Source organism: Octodon degus, unplaced genomic scaffold, assembly GCF_000260255.1.
Source record: "Octodon degus isolate 3935 unplaced genomic scaffold, OctDeg1.0 scaffold00102, whole genome shotgun sequence".
NCBI classification, from domain to species: domain Eukaryota; kingdom Metazoa; phylum Chordata; class Mammalia; order Rodentia; family Octodontidae; genus Octodon; species Octodon degus.
Genome location: NW_004524678.1, coordinates 2,574,320 through 2,589,000, shown reverse-complemented (window position 1 = coordinate 2,589,000; position 14,681 = coordinate 2,574,320). Strand labels below are relative to the sequence as shown.

The window sequence follows — 14,681 nt, the reverse complement described above, 5'->3', positions numbered from 1 at the left end:
TATATATATATTGCTGTGGAATCCAGAGTAAAATAAGATCACAGTTACTCATTTCTGCAGCAGCCATGACACATATAGGATTAGGAACAAGAATATCAACATTAGGCTGTGGAGATAGTCTAGTGTATTAAGCTCCTGCCTGGTAAGCTCAAGGACCAGGGTTCGATCCCTGGTACCATGTACTGTGCCAGCCCCAGAACCTCAGGTGTGTTGTGCTGGCCACCAAAACCAGGCATAGTGGCACATGCCTGTAATTTCAGTGCCTAGGAGGCTGAGACAGGAGGATCATTATGAGTCTGAGCTGCATAACAAGACCCTGGATGAAAGAAAGAAAGATTTTTAAAAAATTTTTAAGAACAATATCAGCACTAATGATCTTCTGTAACATTCCCAGTACAAAACCTTAGAGTAAACCAGCACATAACTTTAAAAGGGTTGAAAGTCAACTGACAAAAAAGTTTTTGTTTACTTGAAAATAGAGCACATCAAAAATACATTTTACCCGCTCTGACTTCTCGAATTACATGAAGACTTCGAAGTATAAACAATGTGCTCCTCAAAGTCACTGTCTTCTAGGAAACTAAAGAAATGACAGCACAATTTGAAGCCAACCTAAAGGAAGAAACATGAGGTGCAAATACTGGTCTCTCCGTTCCTCCACCTCAGTTTTTGCTTGGAACCATTAGTAGAGAATCTACAGGAGGTTTAGTGATTCCCATTTTGGGCACTTTGTACTGCAGGGGGAGAAATGGTGCTCTAATAGCTTAGAAAAATGACTGTAGGAAATGACTTCTGCCCTAGAGAATATCTGAGTCATTATAATTTCCAGGATAAAACATTCACTACAACTTTTAAATCTCCAGAGGGTTTAATCTACTTAAGCTAATGCAAGCAGAAAGAGACTATTACTCTAAAATGATTGTAATTGTCATTTCGGGGAGACCATCGGCTTTACACTCAATTCATCATAGATGTTTAATTTTCCTCTTCCATCAGAATGAAACATTGGAAGTACACTTTTCCACTCTTAGGGGAGGATGGGAAATCACCTAATAAGCTTGTCATCCTCATGAGTAACCTATGATTCAGAGTTCAAACTTATTAACATTTTGCTGCATGTAGATCCTTTTCCTCTCTGGTCTCTTAGATCTCTTGCCTCCACACACCTTTGCTCCATGTGGAACGGCCACTCACACTGCTTCTCAGACAGCCTTCATGCCAACACCCAGGCCCTTGGCTCCCCCTGGCAAGTCCTCTAGCACATGTTAGACCTAGGACCTTCCCAGCATCCTTGCCCCTGGGAAGCCTGCGAGCCCCTGACCTGACATTCGGCTGCCCATCCTCAGAATCCCTATCATCCTCCATCCCCCTGCTTGGCACTTACCATGCAACCCGGCAAAACCTTTGGCCACTTTGTGAGTCCCCTGTCTCCCTCACATGCTGTGCACTGAGGTCCTCAACTGAACCCTCCTCCAGTGTCTGATGTGACTTTATGTCCAGCGCTTAGGCCTGGCATTAGTAGGCATCAGAGATATTTGTTGAAGGAATGGATGAAAGTGAATGAATAATATGATCTAAAGATGTGTTACTTTGTACTTCAAATTATTTTACTATTTGCAAGAATTGCAATAACTGCATATATATTTTTTTGGGGGGGGGTATGGCCAAATATCTTTTTAAGTGGGAAAAACTGAACTTTGTTTCTCTGATTTTCTCGTTCTCCAAAGTCATTTGAATTATTCTTATAAGTTAAGCAAATGTAAGCTAAGACTGCCCGCCAATGGAGAGGGATAGACGGAGAACAATCTCCTTGAGTGCCCCACATTCCACAAAGGGGTGAGCTGGTTTGTATAAGCACCCCTGGGCTTCAGGAGACCTTCCGCGAGCCAGAGTATTGCTGCACCAGCCTCAGGGGCAAGGAAGTAGACAGTGTGCCTAACCTTGGGGATAGACAGCTAGGAGAACGATCAGGTGCGCCCAGCACTGGTGACAGGAGGCACAGAGTAGTCCTGAGTCAGAGACCCCAGGGACCCCACAACCACATTCAGGGCATATTTACCTTGGGCAATGATTGCATGAGAACCAAGTTGCAAGTCGCTAGCAGCACTAACCACCAGGGGTCAGGCCTCCTTGGCTTGGAGCTTCTTAATGGAGGACTCTCGGAGCATCCTCCTGTCTGTACTGGGTGTGGCTACACTCTGGAGGCCAAACAGAATAGGCAGAGCCCACTCCTCCTTCTCCTACTTGCCCTCCTGTGACAGGCTGGGGACTGCCTACTCCATTTCCCAGTATAGAGGCTGGAAAACCAAATGCAGGACCTGAGTCCCAGCACTTTGGGCAGTAGAAGTGGCCATGTGATCCAGCTCTGGTCCATGTATTTTACACAGGGGAAAGGTTCCGGGGGGGGGGGTGTTGGTTTAGCCTTCATTCTCCTACAATTAAGAATTGTATTGAGTCCCTCCCTTCCTCCTTCTTCCTACCTTATATACATGTAGATACTTCAGGTCCTATAAGCATCTTACAGTTAGGTGGAAACAAGCCATTTTGCTATGGCAGAGAAGCAAAAGAACCTAGACCACTGCTAACATTGGGTAGCTGTTGTTAGCCGCAGGCTTCTTTTCACTTGGGTAAAACACAACCCGTGTGCCTAAGCTGCTGCTGGATGATCTGTCACATGGCAGTAAAGCATCCTTAGCTGACACTATTCACACTCATAGTCACATGTCAGACACCTGTAACCATAAGGGCTACATAGTCCCACAAGGGAGGTGGCCCTCCAACGACCCCTAGTAGTCCGCTACTCAGAATACAACAGTGCTCTAAGGCACCACGCTCCAGGATGACAACAGGGTATTGCTGCAGCCAAACAAAGGGCACTGTGAGTAAAAATCTAAATGCCTGCTAGAGTTTAAAGTCCAGTCTTGAATTGCAAGCCCCACTACAAAAAGCAACAATGGACAATGATCCAATGGGACAGATTCTTCCACAACCTCTCCCTACTCACCTCAGTGTGCCTAGTATGGATGAAATAGTTAACAGAGTTCAATGTCATACATGAAAAAAGCATATTTAATTTTTAAAATTATATTTCAGTGTAAGGATTCTGAAATCCGAAAGAAAGAAGTGAAACTTGTAGGTCAAATGGAAACCAAATGGAACCATTTGACTCTATAATTGGATTTGAAGGGAAGTGAAACAGTTATTGCATTTTTATATCTATCTCTATATTATGTATTTTGAATTTTTATTATAAGAATTTATTACTGGGCAAATACGAAAATCTTTCTTACAAAGGAATCTGTCTTCAAGGTGACAGTCATCACAGTTTAAGCCTCAGCATTGTGGTGTGCAGTTTCTCACCAATGAACTAATTAAAGTGTAAAATTTTAAATAACTTACTTCATGGCTAGAGATTGCACATTTAAAGGTTCTTTTGTCTGAACCAAAAGTCCCTTCTCTAACCAGCATGCTACACACGTTTCAGGTCCCAAATATTCTGGACATGCCTGTGTTCTCAATCAATTCTGCTTACCAAACCAAAATTTCTTTGAATGACACCTTTATTAGGTTATATCTGCGGAGAACATCTTCCAATAACCACAGCCCCATAGATTTAAAGTGTTTTTAGGAATAATAATGATCTTAGCTTCTTATATCATCTAAGTAGGGATTTAGTTATTGTTCATATTTGTCGAGACCTTCTGGGGTGTTTGTCCTTAGAGTTCTATCCTGGAACTTTGGGGAAATGGTTTAAGTGCACGAACCGCTTTCTGTAAAACAAAACAGACATTCCGAAGAAGGACTTTTGTAATCCCAAAACTGGGTAGCTGGTGATGACGTATCTCAGACAAGGAAATACGTCTAATGTGAGGAAAATTAATTCTTCAAATGTAGCCTTTGTAAATGTACAAGATATCCACATGAGAACCAAATCCAGGCTGAATTTAATGTCAGAGGAAATGAGCACTTTATTTGATTAAAAGGCTGACGTGAAATTTTGCCCTAAGTCAACAAGGCTGTCTGGAGAATTTCACTAGACTCCAGATTCTGCATGTCTTAAAAAAAGATCTTTAGGCCTATGCAAGAAGTTGACCCTAGGTTGTCCAAACTAACTCATCAGTAGGCTTCCATTATCATAGCTTAATAAGAAAAAAAGAGCCTATCTTAAAGAGAATGTGAAATAACCACCTGCATCCATAAAGTGTAAGAACATTAATCAACTCTAAGTGGGAGAAATGTCTAAATTGTCAGCTTACTCAATAGCCAATACTACACCACCACTTTGACGCTATATATATATATATATATATATATATATATATATATAAAATACGTGTGTGTGTGTGTGTGTGTGTGTGTGTGTGTGTAAATTTCAAGCAGAAGGATTATGGACAGGAAAGACTTTTCTGTTACCATACGCTAAGCAAATGGGGACAGTCAGGCTTAATTCCAAGTTTTTCCAGTAATACACAACATGTCGCCTAGATTTTTATCACAAACACATGCTGTATGTTCGGCTCCTGAACTCCATGTCTGTAGGTATCATTTTGCTATTGATTTCTAGATTAATTACATCAGGATCAGTGGGCATGTTGTCAACGATTTTAATCCTCTTAACAATTTAGACCTGCCTTACAGCCAGTCCTATAGACATCAACTTTTATAAATGTTCAGTGAGCTCGAAAAGAATGTGCATTCGGCAGCCATTGGGTGTTAGGTCAATTTGATTAATGACATTGTCTAAATCTTCCATAACTTCCCTCCATTAGTTACTTAAAAATCTAACATGATTTGTCTACTGCTTTTACTTTGTAAATTGGATGCCACATCGTTATTGCAGCTGTTATAATTTACTGGTGCACTAACTGACATGATGAGTGACTGTAATGGTTGATATGCTGTGTCAACTCGAGAAGTTTAAGCAACTCGGCAGGGGCCAGGGTATTCACCTGGTAAACACCCTCATCCTGTGCAAGCGTGGAGACGGTGTATTTCACGCCCCAACCCCAGGGGCTGGCCCAGTATGACATAAGGGAGAAAAGAGGTCTGCTCTCCACTTTTGCTCTTGCTGCTTTGCTGTCTTCCACCACCCTGGACTGCTTTCCCTGTGCCATGTGCCACCCTGCCTTGGAGCCAGCTCATTATGGACTGAAACCTCCACAAACTGTGAGCTAGATCAGTCTTTCCTTAATTTTGAATGTCGGGTATTTTGTCTCAGCAACAAGGGAAAAGTAATCAAGACAGTGACGATTGTTAATAATGGTTTTTTATTTAAGACGTATCTTACCTAACATTAAGGTTTATCTGAATTTCCTAGAAAACTGTATGATGTATATTTTTTTCTGTACTTTCACTTTAAATTTTCTTGCATATTTAACATAAATCCCTTGTAAATGCTATATAATGGACTTTTAAAATCATGTCCGGCAGAGTTTTGATTGGGACATGATCTATTTGCATGCACTTACTAACACCTCAGAATAAACTGCTCTCTTATTTTGCGCTATTTGTCCTATATTTTGTTTCAGTTATTTTCTTTCCTTGCCTTTTGTCTCATCATATTTTGTGCCTATAAATTTTCCCTTTGGTTTGACAGTTTCCGATTCTTTTAGTAGATAACTTACAAATTGCAAAATGCATATTTATGGAAACCTAAGATCAATCAGTAATTTTATCCTCTTTTCAGGCAAGTTAAGAGCAGATTAACCAGGAACTCCAACTCTTTCCCTCCTTGCCAGTGTATACGTTAATTTCATTCTTTGCTTTTAAAATCCCACAGGGTATTCTTTTATACTATCAACATTCACGCAGATTTAGCCACATATTTACCACTTTGTTAAATTTTAGTGCATTTTCTGTGGCTATCGCTGAGCTTCAGTTAACTTACCGAATGGTTCCGAAGTCCAGAGCATGGCACCAGCGTCTGCTCGACATCTCTGTGGCGAGGGCCACGGTGGAAAAGCATCACCTGCTAAGATGGAGCAAGGAGACCAGAGTAAGAGTTTATTTTTATAACAAAGCGCCCTCCCCCATGATACTCCTCCAGTCCTCTAGTCTACACACCCATGGATGGATAGAGCCATCCCTGAGGGCAGGGTGACCAGGAGCCAACCGCCTAACGGTCCTGCCTCTGAATGGCTCACAAAGGACATTCGGCTTCAGTGTGCAGCCTGCTGGAGACGCCAAACCACGGCAGGTCTTTGTTCCCTCGTTTCTTTCCTGTTCTCTTTCCTTCCACGTGAAGTTTGTGTCTTCAAAGTTCGTATCTTATTGATGGGAACTCCGTTTTGCCATCCACAAAATGTCTTTATCTCTTTTTTTTCTTGAAAATATATTTTTACTGGACACAAATTTCTATGTCAACAGTTTTTCCCCTTGTAGCCTACTGAAATTACTGTACTACCTGCTGGCGCAGCCGTTTCCAACTGGCACTTCTTTGAATATAATTTTTATTCTTCAACTTCCTAAGATTTTATTTGCTTTAATGTTCATAGTTTCATCGTATGTCAAACATAGAATTGTTTTCATTTAATCTATTTATAAGATTCCTGCCAGGTGTGGTGGTGCATGCCTGTAATCCCAGCATTGGGAGGTTGAGGCAGTAAGATTGTTGCGAGCTCAAGGCCAGCCTCGGGTACAAAGTGAGCTCAAGGCCAGCCTGAACTGCATAGAGAAACCCTGACTCAGAAGACCAAAACAAAAAAAAAAAGTTTTCCAAATTTGTGAATTAGTGTTTTTCATTGTTCTGAAAAATTCTGTTGTCCTTTCATTTGGTTTCTGTTTCAACCCTGTTCTGTCTTTCCAAAACTCCTACTAAGTATGTTAAATCTTTATTACTCTGTCTCCTAAATTTTTCATTCATGATTTTTGCCTGTGATGGTTAATCTTCATTATCAACTTGACTAAATTGAGAGATAAACAAAGCACACTTTAGGTGTGTCCAAGGTGCTTCCAGAAATGCCTGCCTTGCAAGTCATCGAACTGAATGGAGATCTCTGCTGAAATAGGGATGGCACCATCCAGGCCGCGTGCCTGGCTAGAACACAAAACCAGAAGGGCAGACTCTTGAACCCACACATGCTGGACATCAGCGGGAGGTGACCCGTGCCGGGATGTCACCGTGGATGAGGCTCCAGACTCCTCAGCCTTTGAAAATTTAAATTTGGATGAGTGACTGGGGCATTTCCAGACCTTTAGCCTCAGACTAAAGGAACAGCACCAACTCCTCCGTTCTGAACCTTCCGGCTCATGGACTGAGCTGTGACCAGTCTCCCCAGCCCTTCAGCCCACACAGGGTCAGTGTGGAGTGAGCCCCTGCTGCGAGCCGAGGGCGAGTCAGATGGAGGAGTCTTTTTCTATTAGCTCTGCTCCCCTGCAGTGTCCAAATCTTTTGTCCCTGGTATACTCCAAATAATTTCCAGGGGCCTAACTTTCTGTTACCTCCCTCTTTTCAGCTGTGTGATATATAAGTGTGTATAATATGAACTTTAAATTTTAAGGATTGTATTTCTTATTCCTAGCCTTGCTTGGTTCTTTTCCACATCCCTGGCTGACTTGGGGGCAGGATAACTCTGCTATCGGAGGGCCAACATAGGGTATTTGGCAGCAGCCCTTGCTGCTGCCCTGCAGGTACCAGCTGTGTCTCATCATGAGGTCAAAACTGTCCCACAGGAGCACGAGCACTCTCTTAATAAATGCTGCTTACACCATCATGACTACAAGAAAACAAATGCAACCACCAGCTGTGTGATGCGGCTACAGCGAAGTTATATTACTCACACCAGTTTCTGTCTGGCACCGAGCTTTCTGGTACAACAGTCACACACGCGTGGGCAATGAGCGCCTGAGCTAAGGCTACTCTGCCTGAGAAATGGAACTGAGGGTATGCCAGGCCTGTATTTTGAAGTATTGGCACAAAAAAAGGAAAGGAAAGGAAGTATCTCAATAATTTTTAATATTAAGCCAATGGGAGTACACTTAGTGGGTGAAATACATTTTTAAGTAAATTTCATCCTGTCAATTACAGCCCCAAGAAATCCATTCACTTGTGAGCATCATAACTCTTTATGGGGCCTAAGAGACTTCTCCGTTTCTTTTCTATTCCAATGCTTTATTCTCAGGGTTTCAACGGGCTCTTTCCTCCTTGCCAGCTCATCTTCGTGTTGCTCCTTCTCGTTCTCCTGCACGGGGGCTGCTTTCCCGCACCCCAGAGCTTTCCCAGGGGGAGGCTGAGCTGCAGCAGCATCCATCATGCTTAGGAAGTCGTGAGCTGGGAGCGGGGGCTTCCACTCCTGAGCAGGTAAGATTTCTGGAAAGCACAGCCAAGGGCTAATGAGTAGGTAACACCTACAAAGCTACCACAAGAATATACTTAGAAGTGATTTATTTTGCAACATATATTTGTAGACATGAAGATTTTTGTTTTACTTATCTAAGAAGGATTTTTTTTAGTGCCACAAGAACTAGCTATATTTGTCCCAACTCCCCACAATGAGTATAATAATTATGTTCTGCAAATATGCACTAATACAAACTTTTATTCATTTATTTATTTTTGGCGGGGGTACCAGGGATTGAACTGAGGACCTTGCGTTTGCCAATCAAGCACTTATTCCATTTAGCTATCTCCCCAGCTCACAAATTTTTAACTTTTAAATATTTATCATTACTAGCTATTTCTGGTTTTTATATTACAAGTTATTTTCTACATAGAGATAAATTTTGATAAAGGGGAAAAGGATCTATCATGTTACCTCCTGTTAACTTTTGCTTGCTAGGCTTTTTAAAACTAACATTACATATAAACAGATGTAATGTTCTTAGAATGAAAAGTCTCCTGCCTCCCTCCCTCCCCCAATGTTAAAATACTTAACTATTTCTTATGAATCATTCCAGAAGATTGCACAATCTGTTACATGATAAAATCTTCACATAGTGTAAGACTTTTTGTTACATCAAATTTCACACATTTGCCTGGTATAATAATGATCTAGGTTGCCATGTGGTCACTTGTTTAAATTAAAACCTTAATTCTGTTACCACAGTTGTAAAATAATGGCTAATATGCAAATATAAATTAACATATAACACCTCTGCTGTAACATAAACTTCTCTATTTTCAGAAAAGGACCAATTATAACATCAGAAGCCAGGATCATACATTCTGAGCAAGGCCTTTTTCCTTGAGTTTCAAACTTCTGGTCCTGTCCAAATTGGAAAGAAAGCAATTAAACTATCCTTGCTTACAAAAGATACAATCTTTTTTTTTTTTTCTTTTTCAACAAATAATACACTGCATATATTCTTCTTAGTGGTTAATTGCTGTATAAGATGTGGACTTGTGATCCTATTTACAAACACCATTAGAACAAATCATTCTATTCATTAACAGAAGTAACTATATATCTATCCCAGCCACTTTGAATACACAGATACAAAATGGACATTCATCTGTATACCCCATTTTTTCTAAGTTCCGTTATTGAATATTATAGGTGTGTAAACTCAGCAAAATATTCTAAAAGAGTCCAGTAGCCCATAATAGCATTGGGTCTTCTGTTTAACTGGCAATGTCAGAAATTATTGACCTGAGTCAAGATACAATCTTTTTAAAAATCTCTAAAGACTCCACCAAAAACTCTCCCATAATAAATATATTCAGTAAAGCTGTAGGTATCAAACTGACATATCAACAGCATTTTTATATGCTAACTATAAGCCAACTGAAAAAAATATCAATAGCATCCAATAATAAAATATATAGGAATAAATTTAGCTAGGGAAGTGAAAAATTTAAAATACTGATGAAAGAAACTTAAGAAAAAAAGGAAAAATATCCCTGCTCATGAGTTAAAAAAATGTTACAATGTCTGGGTTACTCAAAGCAATCTACAGGTTCAAAGCAATTGCATTAGAATCCCAATACTTTTGATCTAAAAAAACCCCTAAAATTAATTTAGGCAAAGCAATCATTAAAAAAACTATAGTTACCTGACTTCAAAATATGTTACACAAAGCTACAGTAAACAAAACAGGCTAGTGGCACAAGACAGACACATAGCCCAGTGGAACAAGGTAGAGACCAGAAATAAATGCAATTACTTAATCTCAACTAATCTTTTCTTTCTTTCTTTCTTTCTTTCTTTCTTTCTTTCTTTCTTTCTTTCTTTTTTTTTTTTTTTTTGTATTTTTGTTTTTAGGGAAGGGTCTACAGGGTGTTCAGGGTCTTACTACTAGATCGGACTCATAGTGAACCTCCTTTTACAGCCTCCCAAGAGCTGGGATCACAGGTGCGTGCCACCACGCCCAGTCTCAACAAAAGTACCATAAGCACATAACTGAGAAAGTCTTTAGTATGTGTATTGGGTTCAATGTGTATTGCAATGAGAGTTAAAAGAACAATGTTAGATGCTTAGCAGTCTCATCTACAAAACAAAAAAAAAATCAAATCAAAATAGATTAAAGTCTTAAATTACTAGAAGAAAACATAAGGAAAGAGCCTCTTAAAATTGTTTTGTTTTTTGCAATTTGGGGAGCTTTTAAGAAATATGATCTGGAAGCACAAACAACAAAAACAAAGCCAGACCAAGGAGACTGTTTTTATCAAAGACAAAACTTGTGCTAGGCAAAGGCAACATCAGAGTAGACAGACTGCAGGATGGGAGAGATCTCTGAAGACCACACATAGGAAAGGGCTGAATATCCAAAAGACAGAAGCAACCCAACAGCAAGAAAACCACTCAACTCAAAATTAAGCAAAGGACTTGTGCGTTTTCCACAACAAACTGTCATACCTGTTTAAGAATAAATTTTATGAAAAAGACAAAAAGTAAGTATGGGTAAGGATGTGGATAAAAGGTAACCCTTCTATATGGTGGGTGGGAAATATAAATTAGTAAAACTATTATGGAAAATAGTACAAAAGTTATTTTAAAAATTAAAAAAAAAAATAAAGGGCCAGCCAGATAGCTCAGGGGACTAAAGCACCTGCTTAGGCAAATGCAGAGACTGGGGTTCGATCCCCAGCACCACATGCTGTGCTGGATCTGGCCCCAGGGCACACTGAAATAGGGACTGAGCCGGGCGTGCTGGCGCATATCTGTGATCCCAGTGCTTGGGAGGCTGAAAACAGGAGGATCACTGAGTCTGATCTGTGTAGTGAGACCCTGTAGATCCTGTACTAAAATATATTTTTTTAAAAAAGAAAGAAATCAAAGTAGAAATAATGTTTAGTATTATTTTAAAAAAGAATGTTATTGGCTTTAAAAAACGGAGGAAAAGACTGTCATTTGCAATAGTGTCAATGACTCCAAAAGATATTATGTTTAGGAAAATAAGCCAGGCACAAAAAGACAAAGGCCTCATAACCTCACTTGTAAAGATGTTAATCTAAAATAAAGAGACACGAAGAAGCAGCGGTTGAAGGCAGCTGCCAGAAGACGGGCACAACACAGGGCAAGAAGCGGAGCGATGCTGGCAGGACAGTATGAAGCTGGGCAGAGGGGAGAAGTAAATTCTGGAGCTCTGTCGTACAGCATGGTGACCATGTAAACACCAGTGCATCCTATACGGAAGAATCCGACCAGGAGATTTTGCATGTTCTCATCACAAGGAGATGCTGTGTATCTGACAGATGTTAATTAGCTTGATTTAATCTGTCTACAAGGTGTACATGTATCAAAACACCACGCTGTACAGCATAAATATGTATTTTCTCCTCTGACAATTAAAATTTTTGGATCTAGAGTAAAAGAGGCTGGAATCCAAGCTTCCTCATTTGCTGGTTAATTATGACTTTCTATGCATTAGCTCTTACTGAATTCGCTAAAACAGCAGAGTACTTATTTTCTCTGGGTAATACCCACCCCATCGGGTTGTTAGACTACACCAGATAATCCCTAAAATACACTTAGCACTATGTTCAATGAATACTATTTTGATAGTATCTTTCTATAAAGTATTGGCCTACAACATAAAGGCCAACCCACATAAAGCAATAGTAACAACAGTTAGTATTGAGGGAGAAACCAGGTGGAGCTCCAGGTAGAGGTACACACTTTCAGCAATTTAGAGTCAGTGTCACACAAAATGTTCTCACTTTCTACAAAACATATTTGCTTGTAGTTATAGAAAAAAGAAAACCTGGCACGCACACAAGAAAGCGACCTAAGAACTGGCTTGCAGCGTGCACAATGTCAGGCAAAGCACTCATGCTTCCGCAGGTCACTGTTCCCACTACAACAGTCTTCTAAAGTGAATAAACTACAAAGCCACATGCTTGAAGATACTGACAATCTACAGAAGCAATACGCATTTTTTAAAATGTATTTAGTACAGGGTACAGGGTCTTATTACATAGATCAGACTCGTAATGATCCTCCTGTCTTCAGCCTCTCAAGTGCTGGGATCACAGGCATGCGCCACCATGCCCATTCTCAGTCGCCATCTCAGTGTGCCCCAGGAGCGGGGCCGGCATGGCTTGTGGTGCCGGGGATCGAACCCCTGCTCCTGCGTTCTGCCTAAGCAGACACTTTAGTCTGCTGAGCTACCTGGCCGGCCCTAGCAATATGGGTTTAATGAATTAAAATGCAAAAGAAGAAAGAGGCTTTAGTAGACAAGCTGACCATTCAGCAGGTAGGCAGCTATCCCCGGTGGAGCCCTGCCCTTTAGGACGCACGAAGCTGTCACAGGCAACGCTATCAATGTATTAATATTTAGGGTACTTAGAAACATTACAGTTCAACTCCTCCTAGCATTCGTTAGCTATAATTAAAGTTTAAAATCCATCCAACAAAATGCAAAATTGTGTGTTTTAAGAGAAAACTTACTGATATGATTCTCTAGTCCTACTTTTAATTTCTTAAGCCACAGTGCAAGGTTTTGTTCATTTATAGGCCGGTCTGAAGGAAACGCGAACACTTGGCCATTTGAATGCAGATTCACCAAAACCAGAAGAGGAAGAGGAGGCAGACGGCCAAAATACACCTGCAGGACTCCTCTGCCCACAGGAGTATTCTTGCTATGAGAGGAAACAAGTCAAATAGGTTAAGTAGCAGGTCTTTCTTTAACTAAAAAATGAAAATAACAGTTTATGGAACACTGAACTTTTAGTTGGTCTCAAGTCCGTAAGTTTACGAAAAGACATCTTAAACACCCTTTGAATACGCTGTTCATAATCAGATTCTTAAAAAGCTTTCTGTTCACATCAGCTCAAACCCTAATCGGCAACATACTTATATAGGATATTTATTTGTAATTACTTATTTATTTGTTCGGTACAGGGTCTCACTATGCAGCGCAGACTTGTAGTGATCCTCCTGTCTCAGCCTTCCCAGTGCTGGGATTACAAGTGTGTGGCAGCATGCCCAGTCTCCGTGGGCAGCAGTGTGCCTGGGGTTCTGAGGCCACTACAGCACGTGGTACTGGGAATCGAATCCAGGTCCTTGTGCTTGCCAGGCGGATGTTTACACCCCCCCAGCTGTCTCCCCAGCCCTAGGACATTTAGTTTTATAAATACAACTTTTCCAAACAAAGTTGTGCCTTTTCTCAGGAAAAGGAAGGTTTTAATCAAATAATGAATCTTTCAAAGAGATGAAAATAATTATGTTCCTCTACAGAAAAAATTAAAGACACCTAGTGTTCCTAATGTAGCACATGCCACCTTATGCAAAATCCCACACAGAGCTAACTCACAAGGGAAAGCTACTCGGGACAATGGCATCTCCAGCAGTAAGATGTACTGTTCATAAAACTTTAAACAACTATATACTGCCCTATTTCTCTAATTTTCAAAAATCAGAAAAATTATTACTTGAATTTTTATTGTAGAATAAGACGCAGTCTAAAACAAGATCATCTAGGGTGCCATCTGCAGGACTTTAATTGCTAAAATGTAATGACAAGGTATCTGGTCTCATATGAACTGCTAATGCAGAATTACACAGAGTCATTTCCTAGAAAAGAGAATTACACAATCTTTGCCTTTATAAGAAAAAGTAAAACAGACTTACAGATTCAGCCAGCCAGGAGTAAATGAATCCGAGTGTTCGTGTTCCACCAGTGTCAATATTGCTTTTCTGTACTGAGGATTTATGCTGCCATCGCTGAATAAAATCAGTAATGGTTTCTGAAGTCTTAAATAAGTGGGAAGATTTTCCACAGTGATTTCTGGCTGTTACAAGAGAAGAACCAAACCAAATAAAACAAAAGAAGAAAAAAAACACTAAAATTAAATGCATGGAAATTACAATGGATAAAACAGAAAACAACATTCAAATCACTCCTACGATTTGAGTTCATACAATGCAGTCAAGTATATTTCCATTTACATAGTGATTTTCCATGCAATAACTATAAATCTCAAGAGTTTTCTTATTCGATCCCATCTCATCTTAATGAGTTTTTGAAGTAAAATTACTAATATACTTTAATAAATTTAATATTCCTAACTGCTTATGCTACTACCTAGCCCAGGTTAGCAAACATATACATGACTCACAAAAGCTTCTTGTTACGATTTTACTCTAATAAAGGTGGAGTGAAAGTACATGCAGAAATTTAAAAATATAACTGTTAAATAATCCCATGACTACTTAAAAATTAATTTAGCTTTTTCCAATGCTGTGGGTATGTTGGCATAATTAAAACAAATAGTAAAGAAAATCTAAGAACCAATCTCACTT

At 39.9% G+C, this 14,681-nt stretch overlaps 1 protein-coding gene and 1 long non-coding RNA gene across 4 annotated transcripts in view; one reads left to right on the top strand and one right to left on the bottom strand.

Annotated features, from left to right (window-relative positions):
* Positions 1 to 3,421, top strand: part of LOC111818789 — an 8,946-nt gene extending 5,525 nt beyond the window's left edge. The window contains exon 3 of the long non-coding RNA XR_002822700.1: positions 3,411 to 3,421. This is a non-coding gene — a long non-coding RNA (uncharacterized LOC111818789). The remainder of the gene's footprint in view (positions 1 to 3,410) is intronic.
* Positions 3,422 to 7,943: 4,522 nt separating this feature from the next.
* The window catches only part of Txndc16 (thioredoxin domain containing 16), a 126,378-nt gene continuing 119,640 nt past the window's right edge, over positions 7,944 to 14,681 (bottom strand). For all 3 annotated transcript variants that reach the window (XM_023723756.1, XM_023723755.1, XM_004638789.3), the window contains 3 exons: positions 14,010 to 14,170; positions 12,828 to 13,018; positions 7,944 to 8,308 (listed from right to left, as the gene is read on the bottom strand). In XM_023723756.1, the coding sequence (XP_023579524.1) occupies positions 8,055 to 8,308; positions 12,828 to 13,018; positions 14,010 to 14,170 (606 nt within the window). In that variant the 3' untranslated portion in view covers positions 7,944 to 8,054. The remainder of the gene's footprint in view (positions 8,309 to 12,827; positions 13,019 to 14,009; positions 14,171 to 14,681) is intronic.